The 23,580-nt window shown below is 60.2% G+C and overlaps 3 protein-coding genes across 3 annotated transcripts; 2 read left to right on the top strand and 1 right to left on the bottom strand.

Annotated features, from left to right (window-relative positions):
• Positions 1-1,056: 1,056 nt before the first annotated feature.
• Positions 1,057-2,763, top strand: BESB_001480 (putative histone lysine methyltransferase, SET; the record flags this gene model as incomplete). The annotated part of the gene is made up of 1 exon (XM_029358903.1): positions 1,057-2,763. The coding sequence occupies one exon, from the start codon at positions 1,057-1,059 to the stop codon at positions 2,761-2,763; it is 1,707 nt and encodes a 568-aa protein (XP_029221815.1).
• Positions 2,764-4,813: 2,050 nt separating this feature from the next.
• BESB_001470 (poly(ADP-ribose) glycohydrolase) lies at positions 4,814-10,314 on the bottom strand (the record flags this gene model as incomplete). Its single annotated transcript, XM_029358902.1, has 6 exons — positions 4,814-4,939; positions 5,054-5,340; positions 5,762-6,829; positions 7,518-8,437; positions 8,761-8,797; positions 9,357-10,314. 6 exons carry the CDS (start codon positions 10,312-10,314, stop codon positions 4,814-4,816), a joined length of 3,396 nt encoding a protein of 1,131 aa, XP_029221814.1.
• Positions 10,315-14,148: 3,834 nt separating this feature from the next.
• On the top strand, positions 14,149-22,092 carry BESB_001460 (FHA domain-containing protein; the record flags this gene model as incomplete). Its single annotated transcript, XM_029358901.1, has 8 exons — positions 14,149-17,639; positions 18,013-18,207; positions 18,493-18,572; positions 18,958-19,346; positions 19,736-19,844; positions 20,083-20,254; positions 20,518-20,905; positions 21,100-22,092. The coding sequence occupies 8 exons, from the start codon at positions 14,149-14,151 to the stop codon at positions 22,090-22,092; spliced, it is 5,817 nt and encodes a 1,938-aa protein (XP_029221813.1).
• Positions 22,093-23,580: the final 1,488 nt, after the last annotated feature.

Raw genomic sequence — 23,580 nt, 5'->3', positions numbered from 1 at the left:
GATAAGAAAGAGACACAACAGCAACTGGAGAAAAAGAGAAAACCAAGCCGAAGAAACCGACACAGAGAACCAAATAGCTGCGGAGGTAGCGAGGGATCATATCACAATGGCTCCCCAAGACAACACGCGGCGAGACGAAGCGACGCGATGGAGAAAGAAAGACAAATATAGCAAATAGACACATCCAAGAGCGGTTTTAACCGCTGAGCTAAATGAAGAGACAAACCCTAAATCCTCATTTTTGCGTTTTTCTGGGTTTCATGTATACTAGAGACGACGACCAGCAGAACAATCCAAGTCCCTTCTTTATGCATGCATGCATGCATGCATGCATGCATGCATGCACATGCTGCATCTGGGGGGTGAGAGGGGGCAATCTCGATGAGGCGAACAGACGGGAGCAGCGCACAACCGTTTTCTCAATTGTTGTTTGAAAACTATGCAGAACATTGCAGACCGGCGAAGAACTAACTCCGGAAGGGCAGGATCTCTTCTTCGCCTCGCGCCGCGCCCGGCCTCCCAGCCAACGATGTCCCTGTGTTTCGGACAGCGCTACATCGGCGCCCAGCCTCGTTTCTGTCCTCGTTTTCTCTGTATCTCCGCTCTCGGGTCATGCCTGGCTCTTAGCAATGCATTTGCGTGTCCAGTTCCTCCGCTGAAATCGTTTTTCGCGTCGCCGCAGCTGCTGCGGTGTACGCTCGTTGATCTCGCCTGGCTCCGCAGCCGGTTCACGCTGGAGGCATTTTTGTCTCGTTTCGTTTTCCGCTTCAGTGTCGCCTTCCATCTGGGTGCTTGCGCTCCGTTTCCTTCTGCGGTCAGCGTACCTGCGACTTCGTTGGGGTTTCCCCTCGGCTCTCGTGCGTCGCCGGCCTTTTCGCTGCGATTGCGCCGGCGCCTTCCGCCAGGTTTGGGGTGTAGAGCCCGTGCCTTCTGCCGCCGAGGACTGTGACTTTCCCGGGTAGCTACGCCCTCTCTCTCTCTCTCTGATTCCGCGCGCTGTCGTCTCCGCCACCCTTTTTCTTGCTTCGACTCGCTGTGTTTTCTTTCCCGAGCGCCATGGAGGACCTCTCGGAGTACGCTCTGATGACGGAGGCTTACGACTTCGCGGTCGGCTACGACGCCTGCAAAGGAAAACTGCTGCAGGCCAAGCGCGTCTTGGAGCCCAAGGAGACAGTCCTCGTGGAAGTCCCGCTCGCGGCGTGGCCCATCGGCGCTTCAGTCCCTTTGGCGCAGTCCTCCTTCTGCGAAAACTGCCTGAAACTGAAGCCCTTCCACGCGTCCTCCCCAGCTCCTTTGTCCGCCTTTGCGTTGGCCCCTTCGTCTCCAGCTCTCCCGCTGCCTGTCTCGTCGCCTGAGGCCGACGCGCAGGGCGCAGGGGCAGACAGTCCCCACACGCCGTCGCCAGCGCCTGACTTCTTCGGCTCGCCGCCCTACAGTCTCCTGGGCAGGGACACGCCGGCCCCAGAGACGCGCCCCACAGGCGCCGCCGCGGGCGGGCTCGAGGCCTCCTTGCCGCCCCCGCCGTCGAGTCCGGCTTCGCGGCTCGCGTCTGCAGCCGCCTTGTCCGCCGAGGCGTCGCCGCCTCTCTTCGCGTCCGCTGCGTCGTCGGCTTCCGGCGCCTCCTCCTCCGCTTCGCCGTCGCCGTCAGCTGTGGAGGAAGCGGAGGAGGCCTGCGAGTTGACGCTTCAGGGAGTCCAGTGCTGGTTCTGTTCGCCTCGCTGCTTGGCCATAGCCCTTGGCGGCGACACGCTCATCTCCGTGCACAAGGCGCTGCCTGCGGCCTCGCAGACCCACGAGGCGCGCGCTGTCTCCGCGGCGGTCGAGGCCTCGCTCGACGGCGGCGGCTTCGCGGGCCGCGAGGAGACCCGGGGCCGCCGCAAGCGACGAGGAGACGAAGGAGCCGACTCAAGAGGTGCGGAACCCGCCTACGCGGCGCCTGGAGCGGAGAAGCTGGTTGGAGGCTGGATGAGTGTGCTGCAGCCTCCGGCGCTGCGGCAGCTGCGCGAGCGAGACCAGTGTGCGGCGTCTCCCTCGTCGGCCAATCCGCTCCCGTTGGAGGCGTTGGCTCGCGTGATTGCGCGCATCGCCGCCCAGACGCGCGCCCTGCTGGTGTCGCATCCCGGCCTTTCGCTGGAGGAAGCCTTTTGCGCGTCGTCGCGGGCGTTTCAGCGCTTGGCGGTGCCTTCGCCCTCCGGGGGACAGGGCGGCTTCGACGTCTCCTCCTTCGCAGAGACGCTGGACGTGGAGCAACGCTTTCTCACGGCGATTCTTCACAAGCCCCTGCACGACACGGTGGGCGAGGAGGCTGCGACTCTGCTGCTGAACCGCGACACGCTGCTGCATCTGAAATGCGCCCTCGCGGTGAACAGCCAAGCCGTCAACATCTGGGGCGCCTCGACCTCCGGCGCCCTCATGGTGCTTAGAGGCGGCGGCGTCTACACCCTCCACGCGTGCCTTAACCACAGCTGCGAGCCGAACTGCGCGGTCGCCTCCTGGGGCCAGGAGGGTGAGGGCAGCACGCTGACCGTCTCCACGCGGCGCAGAGTCGACGCCGGCGAGGAACTGACCGTCTCCTACGTCGACGAAACGCTTCCCGCAGCCAGGCGGAGGCAGCTCCTCCACGCGACCTACGGCTTTCTCTGCAGCTGCTCGCGGTGCATCAGGGAGAGCGCTGACGCACCGCCCGCGTCGCCAGGCTCGACAGGCCCGCAGACTGGAGAGCCCGCGACGCAGGGCGAAGATCCGCTCGAATCAGAGATGTAAGAAACCGAGGGAGGCGAGAAGCGAAATGACAGAAATATGCCGGTGCATACCGGTCCGCGTGGAGAGCGACAGGCATCAGGAAGAGAAAGGATGGAAGAAACGCCTTTTACCAGCAGGAGAATACGACGGCGAAGAGGCAGGCAGTGTCCGTTCATGCGAAAATGACAATTTGAAGACGGAGAATAGACTTCGTGTTAGGGCTGCCTCTATGCGCTCGAGTGCAAAGATGCTGTCGCACTGTTTCGCGAGAGCGCGTTTTCTTTTTGAGAGCTTCTTCCGCTTCAATCTTGCATTCGATTGCCTGCTGTACGCATCTTCACATACAAGGAGCGGCGCCCGTGGCTCGACATCCCCGCAACTCTAACGAAAGATTTGCTATCTCAACCGCGCATACCGACCTCCATCGCCGAACTCCAATTGACACTGCTGCGGCTTTCCAGTAGAAGTAGAGTCGCTCCTGTTGACACGGTGCGCAAAATCCGAATGCAGCTTTCCACTCCGGTCCCTGTAGAGGCCCTCCACGAGTTCTATACTCGCATCACGCACGACTGTAGGCATGGCGTTCGCGGACTGTGCGCGCAGACTCTAAACTGAAACCAAACAGTTCCTTGAACGCGTTGATACGTGAGGCTCGACTCTCAGAAGAGGACGCCCTGATCATGGAAGACGAAAGACTAGACTGGCACGAGCTGCGCAGTCTTTCTGTTTCCCCTTTCGCAAACGCTTATGCACGGAGCTGTCTACAGGTCGATAGATCCATTTATGTGTAGTATGTATGAGAGGTCAGGTTACGAGAGCTTCGTCTCTCAAGGATAGCCTGAAGCTCGGAGAGACGCGCGAAACTGGAGGTGATATCTCAGCAAAAAATTCTCCGGGTGGGAATCCGAAATCGTCGGACAGCCCCTAGTACAGCCAGTCTCAACGAACGGGTCAGCGGGGGCTTCACCGCGGCAACGCGATTCTAGCGCGAGTTTCCTCTCTAGAAAGTCATCGAAGCCTGCCGGCGCAGAGGACCCCTGAGCCAGCGAAACCGAAGGAGAGAGTTGGAGTGGATCGGGATGGGAGCAGAGAGACGCAAGCACGAGAGCAAAATCTGAGAGGTGAGAGGCGCGCGGAGCAGACGGAGAGGAGACGCAACGGCAGAGAGGCAGGCAGAATTACGAACAGGAACAGCGACGAGAAGCACCGCAATCTTGTGAAAATAAGTTCTCATATATTATTCACTGTTTCACTATGATATACATTTAATGCCATTGAATTAGCATGCGTGGAGCACATCTCTTGCGTTTATCGTACCCACTTCCCGACGCTGTTGAAGCCTATGTGCCCCTCTGAACGCGAAATGTGGAGTGGAAAGCGTCCTCGAATCCTCATAGGAACGGGCTATCAGTGTCGAGGCGCTGTTCAGAGAGATTCGGGCGCATGTGCCGGTGCGCTGGCGTGTGTCTGTGTGTCAATTTTTGCCTTGAGGCCTTGGAAGAAAACGAAACTGCAGTATGGATCGCTACCGCCAGGAGCCTCGAAACAGAAGATGAGGACCTGTGCGGCTCTGCTGGCGCACGTACGTTGGAACTCTTTTAAGCTGAGGGTTTCCATTTGAGAAGTCGGGCGCTGCGGCCTCACCGAAGCGTGCCGCACGCCAGAAAACCTAAAGAGGACCTCTGATTGTTACTCTTTGATACGGAGAAAAAGAGGGACTCTGCTATCTACGTCTCAGCCGGCGGGGCTCTGCGGCTCTCTTTCTGGCTCGCCACTGAGCGAAGCCGTGGAGAAAGAAAACAGTTTTACTTGAGCAGCGGCGATACAGCCACAGGACCGGAAGAACACAGAGAAACGATGCGATAGGGCGACAGAGACGCAGACGACAAAGCAAAGGGACACCCACACACACACACGACGAAACAACGCTGTTCGAGGAAAGGAAGACGCGGGCAACGGCCGTGAAGGGAGAGAGTCGAGTTCCGAGTGGTGCAAGAACGACATCCGGCGCGTGCTGAATCTCTAAAAGGAGCTTCTGAAAGCCCGAAAACTTCGGTCCACGACGCAGACTTTATTTTTTCAAGCCCCGCCCGAGGGACGCTCTGCCGAATTCTCCAGCAGGATCTCCCTCGGATAATGCCAACTGAACGACGTAGTTGAAGGCGCCCTTGCTCAGCGCGTTGTCCGCGAGCGACCCCTGAAGGAAACACGCACAGACCTCCACCTCCGGCGCGCCTTGAGCAGCCGCGTAAGGGAGAGGACCCGCGTTTTTTCGGCGACGCATGGGTTTTTTCCTCGGTCTGTCGCCTACCTTGACGAGTGCTCTCCAGAGCTGCCCAACCGTCCAGCGCCGGCGCAGCAGCAGCTCGACGAGGGGCTCCAGAAGGAAACTCTGCCGACCTTCATCCCCGGCATCCGCCCTCGGCGCTGCGGCCGCAGGAGCGGACCCGGACGGGCGAGAGCGAGACGGCGCGTCGACGAGCTCGGGGCGCCCATGGGCATGGTAGACTAGGCGCCTTTCCGCCTGACTCGCCGCCAGCCACTGCAGAAGAAACTTGAGCTGCGGATCGCCCTTGAACACTCCGCAGCCCCAGTTGCCTGCGCGAGCCAACAGAGACACGACGAGCAAAACTGAGATTCACAGACGAACGAAGCCACATACCGCAGAGCGGGACACACCGAAAAGTCACCGAGAAGGGCGAGCGCGTCTCAGGGCACACACAGACAAAGAGACATACAATACATGGGGAGTTCATATGGATCCCCATACACGCATCTGCAGGTAGCTGCACAGGGAAAAAGAGACGCATAATTAGAGTCGAGTTGGCGAAACCTGTTTTGTCGCCCCTAGTGCGACTTTGAATTTCGAACGCTTCTCCTGGGCGCCTGACCCTCCACACGCCTGAGCTTCCACTTGGCTCGCACATTCGTCGCGGAGAAACTGAGTATAGAGAAGTACACACACCCGGGGGAAAACGCTTCATCTCTGGAGAGCCGCATAGCGAATATGTCGCCCTACCTGTGGCGAACGGCCTGCGCGTGTGCGTTTGTGGGGACTGAGAAGTGGAGCAGGCGCGACTCGCAGCAGAGTCCAGGCCTTCCTCCGCTGCTTTCAGATCCGTGGCGGCGGCGTTTTCTTTCTTCTCCGTCGCGCTACCATCATCCGTTCCCTCGCCGTTCGTCGCGTGCGGATGCGAGTCCAGAAGCGTGCGGGCCTTCCTCTGGTTTAGGTAGACCGCGTACTTGGCGTCTTCTTCCCACGACAGGGAAAGCGCGGCGATCACTTTGTTGACCTCTCGCAGCATCTGCGGAACCTCGAACTGCCTCGAGGGCATCAGCGCCTCTCCGCCCCCGGCGCTTCCCACCCCTGCGTACCGTTGCGCATCCAGCGCCGTTAGGAGAGTGCAGACTTCAACGCCGACGACCCGGCGCAGAGCTGCGTCGAGAGCTCGGCCTCTCCCCCTTTCCACCCCGTCTCCCTGCTTCCGGGCTTTCGCGTATTCGCCCTCAAATTTGACTCCGGAGCGCTCGCTGGGGTCCCCCTTGCCCGCGTCGGCGTCTCGCGTCTTCTCTGCGCCACCGACTTCTCTCGCAGAGACCGCTGAGCCCAGGCGAACCAGCAGAGGCCGGGCGTCGACGTCTTCCACGCCTTGGACCTCTGCGTCTCCGCTGTCGAGAAGAAGCACATCGCGCTCGCGCGCCTCGTGCGCCTCCCTCTCGCCGCCGCTTCCGACGGCTCCGGCGCCCGAGGACGACCCGCCGGCGGAAGAAGACAACGGAGACTCCGAAGGCGCCGCGCCACTCCGCCAGGGCCACGAAGGCTGGGCGACTGGCGTGCGGGCGCGCGACGACGCTGACGACGGCGAGGCCTTTTCGGTGTGTTGCGGCTCGGCTCCGGCGCAGGCGGCCCGCGGCTGCGGAGGCGCGTTGAGCAGGCACGTGAAGGTCTCTGCGTATCCCGCGTAGCGAGAGAACTTCATCGCGCCAGCCATTGCGCAGCTTTCGTTGACAGACAACCGCTGCTGGAAGAGACAGAGAAGAAGCAGCTCCGGGTGCGTCGCAAAGAAAATCTCCTCCTGCACACAGCCTGGCAGCGCGAGACAGAGACCCAACCCACACGAACCAAACAGATCAGCGCACTGTGCAGAGCAAAGGCGAAGCCGAGGAAACAGCGAGACGGCAACGTAGAGGCCGCGAACCCTTCAACTGATGCAAAGAGACACTCTGCGGAATGAGCCGGTGTGCTACACGCAGCGACGGTGAAATTCAGAGAAAACATTAGGAGAAAACAGGCGCGTGACCGTGAATTTCAGAAAGAATTATGCAGGCGGCGGTTCCGAGCAAGGATGCCACGGAGGCAAAGAGCGGAAAAAAGAAAGCTCGAGAGAGGGTTTGCGGTGAATCTGAAACAATGAGGGAGGAACTCGAGGGCAACGCTGATCGGCAGCGATATCCAGACACGTCGAGTCTCGACAGACAGGCCAGCGCGACACGCAGCCGGGCGTTTGCCTGCCGCGTTAACATCGGTACTTCACACAAGCATAAACCGAAATACATACGTTAACACATATTTATATGCACATTTTGAAGCAGTATCCATACAAGAATGTATGCGCGCCACAGAGGAGCTTCGTGGACGTTCACAGGGGGCAGCACGCGCTGCTGGCAGCCATCCGGAGCCACCAAAACCTCTACAGGCTCCAGCGCTTGCCGTTTTCTCCAGGTGGAATCGAGTTGAGGGCCGCCACCGAGGCCGTCGGCCGCAGGCGCCATACCTCTGTAGAGAGCGCCGCCGCCTATCCACTGATTCGCAAAGTCCGCCATGACCTCGAGGTCGACAGAGTCATCAATCCCTCTGCCTGCTTCGGGCTTCTCGCGGAGCTCGAGAAGCGGCAAGAGCGGCACGTCGTCCCGCTCCGCCAAGCTGTCAACCGTCACAGCCACGCAGCGCGGTGCGGCGAGGCACCGAGAAGAGAAGGCCTCTCCCTCTCGTGCTGTGGCCTTCGCCTCACCGGACGCATCTCCGGTTTCGCAAGTGCCTCCGTCGTGGGCGTCCAAAGCGGCTTCCGCCGAGACGCCGTCGCTCTCTCCCTCGCGCGCAGCCGCGTCGCCCGCCGTCGCGCAGGCAGCCTCGTTCACGCGCCGCTTTTTCGCCTCGCCGGGGGTGTTCAGCCGCGAGGCGGCCTCGCTGTCGGCGCGGCGCTGCGCGGGGCGCGCGCGGGGCGCGGGCTGGCGGGTCGTGGCGCGAGGAGGCAGAGGAGGAAGCGCCGCACACGTGCGCGACAGGCGAAGCGTCCTCAGCACCGCGCAGCAAGGCAGGCGGAGGACAAACGGCGCATGGGGCTCGCCGGCGCGGCTCGGAGGGACGCGGAGAGGGGCAGGGAGGAAGGCGAGAGACCCACAGACCGGATCCAAGGGAGCTCGCCGAGAGCCTCGCTTCGCGCCGAGGCCGGCCTCGACGCAGGCCTCGCCGAGAAACGTCTCCGCCCCCAGAGTTTCGCCGCGCCCAGGCCCGCTATCTGCGCAGGCGTCCGCGGACAGCCGCGCGCATTCCTCGCTCATGAGGTGCGAGAGCGTCTCCGCGAAGCCGCTGGAGCGCAAAAGATGCGGCGGCGCCAGCAGGTACGGAGGAAGGTTGTTCGCGAGACAGACTTCGTGGTAGCGCGCGAGAGCCGTCGTCATCGAGATGAAGTACCTGGCGACGAGGTAGAAACGAGAAGAAGACGAGAGAGCCGCATCACGCGGAAGAGAGGACAGGACAAAACAAACGGCTAACGGCACAAAACCACAACACAGAAATGGACGAATCGCGGGAAATACCGTGCAGGGCGACAGCATCAACGCGAGCGAGAGTTCAAAGAGAAACTGCCGCGCGCTCGAGCTCTCGCAACGCAGCGTCGACCGCATTCCCCACATGCTGTCATGGCTGGATAGGCGCTAGCCTTCCATCGGGGCGAGGCAGTGGATCTGCGTTCGCCTCTGACCCCCTTCGCTCTGCCTCTTCGCTGCGCCGCGTACCTCACATAGCAGTGGAGTTTGTTCAGTTGGTCGTTGCCTGCAAGGAAACCGCGAGACAGCAGCCCGAAACACACAGAGGAGATAAGGGCAGGGTATACAACAGAGCCGCGCTGCCGCGCGCGGAAAAAAGAGAAGAGAGACAGAGGGGACAGAGGACCGTGCAGAGGCACGGACGGCGGACACTGAGACAGCAGGGCGCGGTGTTCGGCTCCTCTCCGTGTGATAGGAAAGGCTGGCCTTCCAAGTCTCGTAGGCAAACCTGCCTTCTTCGGAGAGGCACACACGCATGCAAGCGGTTCCGGCGTAGCTTCTTCTAAAGATGAGCTGTTTGCGTTTGACGTCTGCCGTCCACGTGCGGCAGGCGCATTCTCCCCGAGAGGACGCCGTCTTCCGCATTCTGGAATCCAAGGATCAGCCTGGGCGCTTCTAAGCCGTCGCAGCGCCTCTCAAGGGCAAGAGACGGCGAAGCGTAATCGTCCGCCAGTAGAAAGAGAGAGAGGCAACACACGCTCGTGTGCCTAGCTTTTCGCACTTCGGTATACGGCGCGCGCGGCCGATGCGGAGGCATCAAACTGCCCCTGCGCGAAGCCGCGTACAGCCCGGCGCGAGCGCAGCGAGGACATCCCGGGAGCGTCTGAGTTTCGAGACGGCAGACTGACCTGCGTGTGCGAAGAGAGTCATGAAGTTGGGATTCGGAAGCTGCGGCACGGGCTGGAGCGATGGTGGAGGCAGGAGCGAGAAGAACGCGAGAGACAGCAGCGCCAAGCCCTCGCCTGCCGTCAGTTCCACCGTGGACGGCGGCGTCGAGTCCTCTGCGCGCTGGCCTTCGCATCCTCCGCGCGGGGCTTCTTCCCCCGCATCGGCTTCTTGGTAGAAAGGGAACGCAGAGCTCGTTGCCTCCTCGCTCGTCGCCAGAGTGAGCAGCGGCAGATCTCGCGGGAGCGTCTGCGCACTCGCCGCACCAGCGGATTCAGCCGTCGGACCAGGCGCGCCAGACGCCGCCGCCGCGGACATCGCCGAGGAAGACGAGGGGAAGATGTGTGGAGTCTCGAGGCAAAGCAGCATCATTCGGGGGAGCGTGCGCGAGAGGAAGGCGTCAAGGACCGCCGGAGGCAGGCGATTGAAGAGGCTCTCGACTTTGCTGTAAAAGTTCGGCCTAAAGAGCGTCAAGGCCGGCGGCAAGTCCGCCTCGTGCGTCTTGTCTTTGCGCTCGTCGTGCCCTCCGGGAAACGTCTTGCTTCGCGGCTCCCGCGTTCGCCAGAGGCGCATTTCGACTTGCAGGTCGCTAAGGAGCTGTGCGAGCTCGCGCGGGCTCAAGCCGCGGTCTGTCGGCCGGGCGCTTGCGCCTGCGTGGAGAGGCGGTCGCGCGTCGCGTGCTCCCGAAACGGCTACGCCTCCATTTTCAGAGCGAGCGCTCGGACTTTCCACTCGCCGACTGCCCTCCAAAGCACCCGGGTAGTATGCAGCCAAGTAGCGGCGGAGGACAGCCGACGCCGCCTGCCAGTAGCCGCAGGGCGGCGGCAGGTGGTGAAACAGAAGAAGCTGCCTTCGCATCTCCGCCGGAAGCGTACACGCTCAGGAAGAGGCAAGGGAGGAGATGCGAGGAATTGCCAAATTTCTCAGAGCCAACCGTCAGAGAGGGGGAAAAAAAGAGGCGCCGGTACCTCTGTTTCAGGCGGGCGGTCAAGACGAAAAGTAGGGGAAATCCCCAGTCATCACTTACACAGACGCGAAAGGGGAGGCATAAAACACCGTAGAAACCGCGCAAGGATGCCTATAGGCGTGCAAATATACATATATATGACCCGCAGAAACACATCCTCGAAAACGGACGGGACGACTACAGCCCGCACTCTGAAAGGAGGCTTGTCGGAAGTGACTGAAGCGTTCGTGTGCTCGCAGAGAAGGACGTGGAAAGGCGGAGAAGACAAGAGAATGCAGGACCAGAAAAAAGCTAATGAAGACGTGGATGACGTCGTCCTCAGGCTGGTCATCAGCTGAGAAGTGATGACGCGGCGGCCAGGTGTGTCAACGCATTTCCAGCAAGATCCAGGGAGCCAGCCCTCTTCCGCAGATAAGGCAGTTCTCTAAAGCTTCGAAAACAACAAGAAAATGCACAGCAGAAGAGGAAAAGCGAAAAACTCAACGCGCCGAGGAACTCCGCATCGCACAGCCGGTGAGAGTGAGCAGCGCACACCGGAGACACAGCGGGTAAGTCTACGGTTCGCGGACGATCTACATAGAAAATTGTCTGTATCAGCACAACGGAAGCACTACAGAGTGTAAGGAACGCGTGAGTGTGGAGGATCTGCCCGTGATCTCTGTCTTGGCATCGTAAAAGCCTCCGTTCAACACGGATACTTCAGCGCATGCATCGCTGTACAAGACGCCGAACACGAAGACGTTGCGTAAGCTCAGCCAAGCCAGCAGAGATGGAAAGACCCGCTCCGACTCTACAAGGAGGCACACCCAACCAGCGACCTCCTCCTCAGAAGTCCCGAAAGTGAGGTGAGTTGTATCCGATTGCAGGTCCCAGGATGGGCCAGATGGTTTTCTTTTTGCATGTGCGGGAGAAGACAGCATGCGCGTGCAAGGGCATCTAGCTTCTTGTTGCGAACTTGGACCTCCAACGAGAAGTAGCCCCTTTTTGCAAAACGCAGCTCGCGAGAGAGTTGGAGCGCGGCGCCTTTATCCTGGGGTGGTAAACCTCAACGACGAGAGAGGCATGGCAATCAACTGTCGCCGTCGCATGGGCAATGCGCCATTGCGCCTGAGGCCGACCCTGCAGTTTTCACTGCACGCTGACTGGAAAGGGAGAAGGGCAAGAGGAGGCAAAGTCTCTGAAGGTTTCCATGACATGGTAATACGCTCTCATATTCCAGCGTTGTACCTGCACACGAGTCCGTGCCGAGCCGGACGCACACACATGGTGACCGGTGACCGAGTGGCTGCCTAGTTGCCTCCGAGAAATGGTTGAAATGACAGCGCTTTCTGCCAAGAGTGAGGATCTAGAGCGCGGCCGAAGGATCCGCTCGAAGGCGAGCCTTGCTGCTGGGTTCACCTTTTAGGGAAGCAGTCACTCTGCCAGGGGCCAGTTCTGTGGCCTACGTCAGACCCGTTGACTCTCTGACCGTCTTCTGCCAAACGGTTTCACGCGCATAATCGACCAAGGGAACACCGAGGTGCGAACCAGAGACTCACCTCTGACTCACAGGATCATGTCACGAGCATAGCGCACGAATCTGCAGTGCTGGTTTTCCGGTGGAACAGCTCACAAAAAACTCACGGGTGGACATACGAGGCGTTGTGTGGGAACGGCTGCGCCGCTTAGCGGCCTCACATACATATAACCATCGCACCTTTTTGGAGACAGTGAAGTTCCAAAACGATACATACGAGCAACGGACGGGTGGCAGAAGAACCACCCTTAATGGCATTGCCTGATTTGGTGGTCAGAATTGCGATTGCGCGAACCCTGGACCATACATATTCCGAGCGTTTTGGGCTGGTCTACATTCGCCGGGCATGATGTTGCTCTTCTCAGATACCAGTGGTGGCTTTCCGCTTGCGATGACAACACAGTGTTTGATGTAAAGCATATCCAATGATATTTATTTAGAGTACAAGAAGATTTAGACTACTCGAGTTCCCCTGCTACCGGCCTCGCCACATTTTTCCCGAAATTGGTGTAATCTACTGTTCTACGTTTGTACTGCGACTCTCTTAAAAACGGACAGCTCTTGCCCATTGCATGACACGGATAGTAGACAAGCCCTGTAGATGTCCGATCCTTGATCAGGGCAACAGCTGGTTGAGTGAGCGTGACTGGCAAGCTTTAAGGCAAATGCGCATCCCTGTTCATTGGGAGACACAGCATCACCTGCTGACCGGCTGGCTCTCGGGAGGCTAGGTGGGCGCACAATATGGTTTATAGAAAAATAGCATATGTGTAAGCATGATATCATAATGTCTATCAGTTCCGTTTGACGAAAGACAGGCAATGGCTACGAGTAGGACCCAGTTTGTGAACTGCACGGGCGAGACACGATTGCACAGCGGACGATCGTCTGCAACCGTGTGTCCTGTGATTCGGGTTCGCCCGGATCGCATGCATAAGCTTTACGGCAACGTCCCTGCCGGATAGCGAACGAGCGCTCAAATGCTGATGAATGGCGGGCGTGTCGGAAGAAGATAGAAATATGTCAGCTGAGCAAAGCATGAACAACAGTTTTATGGCTGTCTCTGTCGCAACAACTACAAAACAACGGACGGAAACGGCGGCTGGCAGACGGAGGTGTTGTTGCAGGAGGTGATCGGTTTGCTGTGTCCGCCACCCCTCCAGAAGGGGGGAGGTAAGAAGGCATCTTGTGGTTGCATCAGACGCGAGGAGGCTACGGAATTCGCCTTTACGCAAAGGAAGGAAGCACATGCGCCGACGAGTTAGCCTCAATGCACAAAATGGAACTTTGGCATATGTGCGAGTGTCTGAAGGATACTAAGATTTGATCTGTGCCTACACCTGGTGGCTTTCGGGGGTGTGTCCGCCCGCCCGCCAGTACTCATAACTCTCTGCCGAAACTTGCAGCTTTAGCCACGATCGTCTTGCAGAATTTGGTAGAGCATCTTGTCGTTTTTGCTGGTCGTCGACTGCCGTTCGTATGAAGGTTTTGTTACTTTTTCGATCTGCAGGGCAGACAAGTTTGATGCAGACACGTATTGGTTTTTTTTTTGCGGGCGATCCGCTAAGCTCCAGAGTTGCCATGAATAAAGGTGGACGGAGCTCTTCCCTTCTCGAACCTTTTCCATTGTTGTTCAACAGCCTCTTCATATTCAATGTCAACTTCATACTTTTACCATAGTCTCCGCCGTCCTGCAACTTCCTGTCGTCTTCAGGTTGCGGACTGCCACTTTTTCCATTGAGTCCCCCCGAACCTTAAAGATAGGCGTCCGAGTTCGTCGAGGGACGGCTGACGACTGCCCGAAAGCCACCGCGGGGGCGTACCAAGGGCTCTCACCGGTAAAGGTGGTCTTTCGTCGGTGAGATTGCTCAAGAGCAGGCAGTGAACTGCTGGCCCACTTTCCTGAGCAGCATTACGCCACAAGGAGGAATTGCCTCGATGCCGAGCAAGGGTCCCTGTGGTGCTTGCTCTTACGCTGCCAGAGAGGGGTGTTAGCCTCTTTGATAAACTTGATTTCGCTGTCTCCTCTATTGAGGCGCCCGAGTCTGCCTCACTGAACAAATGTTTACACAAGTCATAGCGTGCCACTCGCCTAGGAACTTGTTTGCTGCCGTCGAGGGCATGCGCTTCATGAGCGCGCCCGTTCATACGGCTACGCTCCTGGCATGTCTCCAGCGGTCTCAGAGAAACGAGCTCTCTGACCATCATCATGCCGTGCCCAACCAAGCCTTTTGATGCCCCCCTTACTGGTTCTCTTCGCTCGTTAGATCCTCAAAGACCATTTATCGATCGTCGGATGCCTTCGCCAAACAAGCCCTCTGTGAGTAATCCCGTCTCCCCCGTCTGCTCGGTCGCGTCTGATCCCCTTGCTGATCCTGTGCGACAAGAAAGCACGACGCCTTCCGAAGCTCCCGTCTCGAGTGCTCAACCTCAACCAGAGAATCAGGCCTGCTCAGGCTCAGTTCCGGTCATCCGCTGGCGAGGGCACAACTCGGAACGAGAAAACGTCGAAATCCGTGGTAATCATACAGAGGCGGCGGCAATGTCTTTTTTGTCGGAGTGGACATATGCGAGGAGGAGTGCTGATTCTGCCGCCGACGCCAAGGACTCACAACAGCCGCAGTCTCGCTCAGATGAGCAAGACACCGACAGTACACAGGGCGGGGCTAGCAATGACGCCTCGACGCCAGGAACCGTCACCGAAGCCTCTGCACATGAAGTACGCCACATAGAGGCTGGAGACGGCAAGCCTTTAGGAAGAAAGGCGTCGTCTGGAAGACGGGGCAGCCAGGAGGAAGGGTACGTCAAATCAGTCAAGGCCCCGCGTCTCCGCCTGGAGGGTGAGGGCGCAAGCCCGAGTGGTGCAGGGGACGAAGACGTCCTCTGCGACGTCAAAAAAGACGCGGCTGTTCCCGCGAGTGGCGAGGAGGCACCCCAAGGGTCTGACCTCCCGAGCAACGAAGCAGATTGCGGCCGGGAAGAGGGACCGAAGCGGGGTTCGAGAGGATGGAGTCTCTCTGCGATATGGAACAGCTGCCGTCCCGTCGCTTTCGGCTCACTCCGTCGGAGCCAGCACACGGAGGTCACGACTGCTGCGGCCGCGGAGGGCTCGGCGAACTCGGGGGGGCGGAGTGAGGCCTCCAGCACAGTGAGAGAGGCATCGCCAAACGGCTCGGAGAGCGGGGCCCTAGAGGAAGGACGGAGCGCCCCGAAGGAGGGCGGTCCTATCGAGACCGAGGTCTGTCAAAATGTTGCCTCTGCCATGTCCGAAGCCGGTGTCGGCGTTCTAGCAGACATGACGGAGGCGGTGGCCTCTCCGGAAACCGGTGAGCAGCCGACGACTCTGAGGATTGAGGCAGAGGAAATCCTTGTCGCGGCGAATGCAGACGCGCGCTGCTGTCCGGGCGCCCAGCGCCGCACGCATGTGTCGGAAGACCCCTCAGACAGTGCGGGTGCTGCGCTTGCTGTTGCAGAAGGCCGCGCGGCAAGAAGAGGCCTTGACAGGGCCAGCAGCGACGGGGGGGGCTCGCCGTCTGCAAGCGAGCGCAAGAGCTTCCTGCCAGCCCACACCCGTACCCTCACTCGGGATCACAGTACGAGCAGCCCTGCGGGCAGCCGCTACTGCAACGACGCCGAAGGCGGCGCCGGCTCGTCGGCGCCACAGGACGGCAGCCACGCGAGCGGCCTCCCTGTCTCCGGCGGGGCCTCCGCGCTCTCTTCCCCCACAGCTGCGCCCGACCAGGCTCCACTGTCGCCGTCGTCGCCTTCCGCGCTCAGCGACCAGACGGAGCTGCCCGCCGCTCCCGGCCAAGGGCGTGACAGCGAGGGCCGCGCAAGCAGCAGTCAGCTGCACGTCGTTGTCTCCAAGACAGAGAGCCCAGAGAGCGACGCCTGTGACGAGGAAAGGGCGCGAGGTAGCGGCGAGGAGGCGCCCACGCGAAGCCGGAGGAGGTCGCACCGTCTTCGAGACATTCAGAAGGAAGCGGCCGCTTCAGACGGCGGCAGCGACGCTGCCTGCGCTTCGCCACGCGCAGGGGCTTCCGCGTCGGCGGGGCATTCACGGAAACCTGGTCGAAGAGCCGCGAAGGAGGACGGCAAGCCGCCGCGACGGTGCCCGCCGCCGAAGCGCAAGGCTGGAGGGCAGGGGGAGGAGGCTGCGGACGGAGAACAGAATGAGGCTTCCGCTCCCCCTGCCAGCAGACCTCGCGGGCCTGCGGGTTCCCGGCGGCGAGGCCGCGGCACCGCGAGCGTGGGGAGTCGCCGGAGGGGCGGCCCGGCGGCGGAGGCCCGCGGGGAACTGATGGAGATGTCTGACTCGGGGTCGGTGGCGACGGTCGCCTCCGGCCGCGGCCAGCGGGAGGGCGAGAAGGCGAGCGGCGCGAAGCCGGACAGCGAGCGCGGCGCGAAGAGACAGGGCAAGGGAGGCGGGCGTCGCGGCCAGGCAGCTTCGGTTCGCAAGGCTCCGAGGGAGAAGGGCGCTTCAGAGGATCGCAGCAGGGACGACGAGACAGAGCGCGCGGAGGCGGAGGCGAGCGAAGAAGAGGAGAGTCTCCCTTCCAGTAGCAGTAGCAGCAGCGGCTCGGACGACAGTGAGTACGAAGAGGAGGAGACGGGGAAGCGGGGCGCCAAGGGCTCTACCTCCGCAGGTCGGCGCCGCGGGTCGCGCGCCGCCGCAGCCGCTGCGTGGCGCTCTTCCGCAATCGCGCAACAGCCTCAGGAGCACCTTCTCGTCCGGAAACCAGCTCGCGGAATGCTCACCTGTGGCAGCGGAGCGACGAGCGCCTTGTCCTCCATCTGCGGCGACTCCGCGGCCTCGGCAGGCGCGCTCGCGCAGATGCCCGTCGGGCCAGCGATGCGCATCGGCTCGTTGGCAGGCGCTGCGGGCGCGCCTCCGCCAGCCGTGGCGGAGTTAACGGCGCTCCTGGGCGGCGGCGCGGGCGCCGCCGCCCGAAGCCGCGGGTCTGCGCCGCTGCAGGCGGCGAGCGCCTCGCAGTCTCTTCTGCAGCTCGCAGGGCGCTCGCCGTTCCGCCCGATGAGCGGCGGCCGCGGAGGCGCGCTGCCAGGCGTTCTGGGTGGGCTGCGGGCGCCAGGCGGCCTCGGGGCGGCGCTCAGCGCCTCCCTCAGTGGCGCCAAGTCGCCGGGCTTCGCGGCGGGGGGGCGAGGCGGCGTCTCGGCCTTCTCAGGCGCGCCGCTCTCGCCGGCGGCCTTCCCGGCGCCCCGGGGACCCCTGGGCGCGGAGCGCGGCGACGGTGAGGCGGAGGGCGAGCCACGCTCGCGAAAGGGCTCGGTGGGGTCGATGGAGGGTCGCGCCGCGACCGTGTCCAGCGGAACCGCGGCGGCAGAGGACGACGGGTTCTTCCGCGACGAGGGCTGCCCGCCGAAAAGCGAGGCGGAGGGCGCCGCCGCGCGACAGAAGGGTCACAAGGCGCGAAGGGACGCCGGCCTCGGCTCCGGAGTAGTCGCCTACCTGCCCGTCGCCGCCGTCCGCGAGCCCGAGAAGGGAGGCGACGACCACGGGACCGTAGAGGAGCGCGGAGGCGAGGAGAGCCAAGATCCCGACGCTCTCGCCGAGATCGTTCACATCTCTGAAATCGACGAGAATCAGCGCATGACGTCGGCTCGCGTCGTCATTCGAAAGAACAGGGATTGCCTTATCGGGAGAGACTCTCGGGAGTGTGACCTCGTCGCCGACTGCGTCGGGTAAGGTCGCGGCCCTCCCACGGCCTTTCGAGTAGACGAGTCTCTGTCGTGGAGAAACACGATGTGGTTGTGGCTCGGTTTGCAGTTCGGAAACGGGGCGAAGTCTTGACGCCAGCATCCGCTTCTCTTCTCGCTTCTGGGCCTGTTCTCAGCATCTCGGGAAGTCGAGATTCAGTTGGTGTCGCCGCGAGATCCTCTGCTTATTCTTCTCCGTTGCGCATTGCCTTCCGAGTCCGTTTGAGTCCGCCCGACGCGCGGCCTCTCGTGCTTTTTGCTTCTGTGTATCATCTCGCGTTGCACTCCGATGTAAGCTTCTGCTTCGCTGCGTGTCTCCGAAGGGTTCATGAGTGGCGCGTGTGAATTTTCTCTTCAGCAAGTTCGCCAAGATGATCAGCCGGCGCCACGCCGTCATTCGCGTCATCCCGGCCCCGGAGCTCTTCCAGCCTCCGCAGGCTGTCGCTCAGGCTTCTTCCGCAGCAGCGAAGGGAGAGAAGGAAGACGGGGCGCACGCTCCAGAGACAGGAAAACTGGCCTACGAAGCCTATAGACTGTGCCTCGGAGACGAAGGGTGTGCCTGCTTTCTCATCCTCACGGGAGAGAACAAAAAAAACACAGGAGGAAGGACAGCCAAGCGCGTGCTCCACGCGCAGACGAGAGGGAAACGCCTCAGAGAAGATACAGGAGAAGGCGTTTCACAGTTGCTCGCTGTCTCGGCTCGGGTGCACATATAGTTTTCTATAGTCGGTATTTCGTCGCTTTGAGCGGAAGATTCACTTGCAGCGAAGAAGTGGAAGCGACGCGTTCTTCTAATGGACAGACGCGGACGGACTGTGTGTGTGGGGTTTCTTTTCAGGTCGCTGAATGGTGTCTCAGTGAACGACGTTCGACAGAAGTCCGTCTTCCTCTGTCACGGAGACATCATCACACTCGGAGGTAGGCGAACCCCAGCTCAAGTCTGGATTTCACTTTTTTAGCCGGATTTTTGCGCAGCGCGCGTCAGTTCCGCGTTAGAGAGAAGCTCAGCTTGTCAACAACAACACGCACACATGCTTAAAAAGACTTCGGATCTCAAGGTCAAGCTCGCCTGCTCGATGTTGCGGCGCCGGGGCTGACGAGGCATTTGCAGTCGATGACTTTCTGCGAGTTCCTGAGTAGATGGCAATGACCGTCTGTATCTGGCTCGCTCTCGTGAGGGAGCTTTTGTGGATTCAGCATTTCTCTGCACCGTGCAGAGGGCTTCGGAAGGAGCAGGGCTCGGCGAAGCTCTGGAGTGCCTGCTCAACGGTCTACGGGCGCGTGTGAGTCTGTCTATGTGCAGGCGTCGGGGCTTTGCTCGTGGAGCAGAAGCGCGAGCAGCCGGACTCCCCTTTTCGCTTTCGCGTCAATTTCTTCCATCCTCTTCCGCCGTCGCCTCGTCACGCCGCGGCTTCTCCCGGCGCGCCAGAGGCGCCGTCCGCTCACGGCGGGTCGTCTCTCTTCCAGAGGATGGAAAGCGAAAAGTTTTGGGAAGCGGAAGAGGGAAGCCACGCGCAGGGCGACGCCGAGCGGGCTGGCGAAGGCAGGGAGAAGCGAAAGCGCAAAGTCTGTAGATCGGGGGGAGTTTGCGACGCGGAGGATCGGCCGGAGGCGCGCGGCGGCGCCAGCCTGCGTCTCGCGTGTGTCAAAGTCGTCCACGTGCTGAGTGAAGAAGAGCTGCGAGAGCGAATGGTGAGAGCCGGAAGCGAGAAAGAAACTGAACCTGCTGCAACTGAAAGGCAATGTGCGCAGTCTGCGAGGAACGACCTGTGATAGACGCAGAGACGCGCGACACAGGCGGCCTCGATGCGTTCTTAGAATTATGAAGATGACTCCGGTTACGAGATACATACCACTAAGTTCTTTATGATGGCAGTTTGCCTGCGTTTGTCGTGCCAAGACCGTTCATAAAAGTACCCGCCGCATTCATACCGCTCAGGATCTGTGTGCATAGTGCTGGCGGCTTTCCTCGCTCTCGCGCGAGGTGCCTTGCGCTGCTTCCGCTCTACGTTGGGCTTGCGCGCTGTCTCCTTCACGGCTACCTCATCTTTGATGCATTCCGGTTGCTCCTGACTTTTCAGCGAGGAGAGGAAGCCTCGCATGCAGCCGGCGCGGCGCAGTCTCCACACTGTTCGACTTCTCCGCCGCCTGATGACGCCGCGCCAAGCCCCCTGCAGTTTCCCCTCTCTGGTGAGACTTTCAAGCCTTCTGCACAATCTGAGCGCTGCATTACCTTGCTCAAAAAACTTGTCTGCGAAGGCTGACGCGTTTGGCTCGCTGTCCTCGCTCGGGCTTCACACGTAAACTCAGGAGTCGTCTGCGTCTGAGCTATGCGGGACGTCGGCAAACCCATATATGCATAGATATATCTGTGTGCGTGACCTGGCTTATGTGTGTTCGTGCTGCGCCTCTGGCTGCCCGCCTGCAGGTTCGCAAAGCGTCTCGGGGGGAGCGCGACTGTCGTTTCCCGCTCTGTCGCCGCCGCTTCTTCGGCCTCGAGGCTCGCCGCTCCGCTTGACACCTCCCGCGTGGCGTGCGTGCCGAGGCGCCGCGAGCGGCGGCGGGCAGCTGCTGCTCTCAGCCAGTCAAGAAGTCTTCGGGTAGGTGGAGGCGACGGTTCTCTGAGTGAAGGCGGCACTTCTTGGCGTGAAGGCGAAGCCTTCTGTGTGCTTCGGGGGAGACAGTGTGCTCAGGGGCCGGCAGCCGCCACGGCTGAAATCCTGCATCTGCCTCTTGGTAGCTGTGTATTGTGCGCACCGTGCCTCGCGCGGTGTGCGCGTCCAGACATGCTTGTGTGCTTTCCGACGACGTTTCTGCCTTCTGTCCATTTTCGCTTTTTTTCCCTGGCTTGTTATTTTTTTAGCTCGCCCAACCTGGCGTCGCCGTCTCCGAGCCACCACGTGCCCGCGTCGAGAGGAAGTGCTTCGCTCTTGGCTTCCTTCGCGGCTTCGCCTTTCTCCTCTCCTCGGCGTCCCGCCGTCGCCTCGTCTCAGCCGACCGTGCGCGCTCTCTCTCAGTCTTCGCCTCCGCACTCAGGGCCTCTTTCTCCATTCCCGCACCTCGCCTCGTCGTCTCTCTCGCTGAATGCCGCCCCGATGATGCCCATCTCTGCGTCTCAGCCGCTCTCGAGTGAAGGCCTTCTCTCCACCCCGCGCTCGCGGGTTTCGGAGAGAGGTCTCTGCTCCCAAGGCCGGCGGAATGTGTCGCCGCTCCGCACCAGCGAGAGCCGGGCGATGGAGATCATTGGCGAGGTGCGTGCATTTCCGGTGTTTTGCCAAAAAACTGACACTCGCTTGCGCATTATGCGAACTTCGGGAACGCCGGGACGTGCCCCGAGGCCTCCCGAAGATTTTCACAGCTTATGTCGCCTGTATGCGACTGTCGCTCATTTCTCTGTTTTCCCCACTTTTCTCGGGTCGCTTTTGTCGCTTTTTTTTTCATTCAGGTCACGGTGCCGTGGAACGGGACGATTGCCCAAGTCCGTCAACAAGTCGACATTCTGGTTTCCGAGCTGCTGCGCGACAAGTTGTTTTCGCTGTCTCCAGCGTTTTCTGCGCCCGCGGCTTCATCGCCTCCGCATCACGAGCGACGCGCCAAGAACGGCGAGAGTGCGCCGGCGGGTGAGAACGACGGCGGCGAGGCGGGGAGAGAGGGCGCCGCGAGAGGGAAGGAAGGAGCAGAGCTCGCGGAAGCGAAGATTGAAGCGGAGGCTGCTGATCGCGAGGAGGCAAGAGAGGGGTCACCGTCTGGCTGCGAGCCGCGGCTGCCTCGCTACGAGCTTTTGCCGTCTCCAGCGACGGTGGAAGTCCCCTTCAAGGAGGAGGGGCGCTCGTGGGTCTTCGAGCTGCCCCCGTTCAACCCTTCTGCGAACCTCGCGGTCGCGCGGTGCTTCCGTTCACTTGGCGAGGGCAGCGATAAGCGACAGCCAGGGGCGGGGGGCGGGCTGCTTGCGAAGGAGGAAGGAAGCTGCGGGAGCACTGTGCGAACTGTGAGCACCGTGTACCTGCGCTTCGTCAAGCCGGGCGCCGCCGACGGCGAGCAGAAAGACGGCGAGGAGGACTCGCGGCAGCGGGCGGCGCGCGGGGAGCGAGACGCGCAGGACCAGGACTCGCCCGCATGCAACGCCTTTCTGGACTACGCCGAGAGCTTTTTTGATCCTGCGGAAGACGAGGAAGACGCGGGCGGCCTCAAGCGGTTCAAAGCTGAGACCCGGCACGAACCGACATGCGACGAAGAACAAGCGCCGAGCGACGACAGCAGAGACGATCGAGCAGACGGAGCTGTAGACAAGGAAGACTCGGAGGCCGCCCACGATAAGGGAGTGGACGAGTCTGCGGTCTGGGAAGAGTGCGAAGAGATCGTCGGCGGCGTCCAGCGAGGCCGACAGACCGTGGGGCTTATGAGCGACTGCGAGGGAGATGAAGCCTGGGGGCTGTAGCGGGGAGTCTATCTCGCCAGAGTCTTCTCGCTTTCTGTCCTTTTGTCACGATTCTTACGAACTTCGAACCCTGGACACGAGGAACGTGAGTCCCCCGCGCTGCGCTGCGCGGTTAGGGTGACTGCTATCCTTGTGATGAGCTTCCATGATGATGAGCGCGGCGAGTCCGCCTGTGTGTTTCTTCTCAACTCCGAATCGCGCCTGGATGCTTTTCCGCTTGTGTGTACAACTCCAGAAGTACATGCGCATATATATATATATACATACGTGCATGCCTGTGTAGGGACATGCGTGCGGAAATGTATCTATTGTGGAGGGGCGGTTTCTTGCTGCTGGAGAAGGACCCTCCGACGCGTGTTTCGCCTCCTCCGGAGACGCTGCTCTATTACCTCCATTTCTGTTCCACTTTGACGTTGGCGAAGAACATCTGCGTCCTCAGCTGCTTCCAGAGAAAGGCGCGAGGCAAAGAATCGCTTTTATGTGGAGGGAGGATCCCGTCGAAGACCGTCTTTATATAATATGTCTATATCTGTATCTATCTATCTATATATATATATATCTTGACATGTTTCCAGTCCATGGCAGTATTTGTCTGCGGTGTGTCTGAGTATGTGGGATCCACAAACTGGCCTCGTTTGCTTTCTGGGGAATCGCTGTCTTTGAGCGATGTATGCGTGCGTGCATACATATATGCATTCTGTGTATGCATACCGTTATGTATGCGTCCATTTGTGTGCCTCCGTGCACATACTGAGAAGGGATTATGCGTGCCTGCGAGAAAAATATCTCTTCAGCGCGAGGGAATTGTGGCGAGTCTCATGTCGTTATTTCTGAGACGGTGGAGGGATCGCGAGGCACGAAAGCGGGAGGGAGGGATACTCTGAGGAATTCTGGTTTTCAGCAAAGTCCCTCTGAAACTGTGCAGGCGACCGTGTAGGCCGTCGGAGAGAAACACACATGCTTCCAGCCATGCGTGGGTTGTCTGGCGCCCCTTGGGAGAGTAGGCATATCTGCGTGTCTACTGATAGGCGAGCGTTCGAAATAAAATGCATGCATCTGCGCATACAACGTAGGCATCTGCATTCATACAGATGTCGCGCGGGTCTAGGGACGTGTTTTCGAGTAGAGATTCAAATTGGAAGCACATCCGACCTGCGCTGCAACGACAGCAGAGCAAGCGAAAAAGTTGTGCTCGCGCTGATGGGCTGCTGCTTTTTTCAAGACCGTCGCCGTGGGATTCTAGCATTTGTGTAGGACAAGGAACAGCTTGGCCTCACGAGTTTTTAGAGCAACCAAAGGATCGTCCTTTTATGCGCTTCTCATCCAGTCAAGCATGATGAAACGCACATCTATACACTTTTGGACATGTGTGTATGCGTGTATATACATTGACTACCGATTCTCCGAGATTCACTATATATCTATCTATATATATGTATATCAGTATGTATATATATATATATATATATATATATACATCCATACACG

This window comes from Besnoitia besnoiti, chromosome I, assembly GCF_002563875.1.
Source record: "Besnoitia besnoiti strain Bb-Ger1 chromosome I, whole genome shotgun sequence".
NCBI classification, from domain to species: Eukaryota; Apicomplexa; class Conoidasida; order Eucoccidiorida; family Sarcocystidae; genus Besnoitia; species Besnoitia besnoiti.
This window is presented reverse-complemented; position numbering and strand designations above follow the sequence as displayed.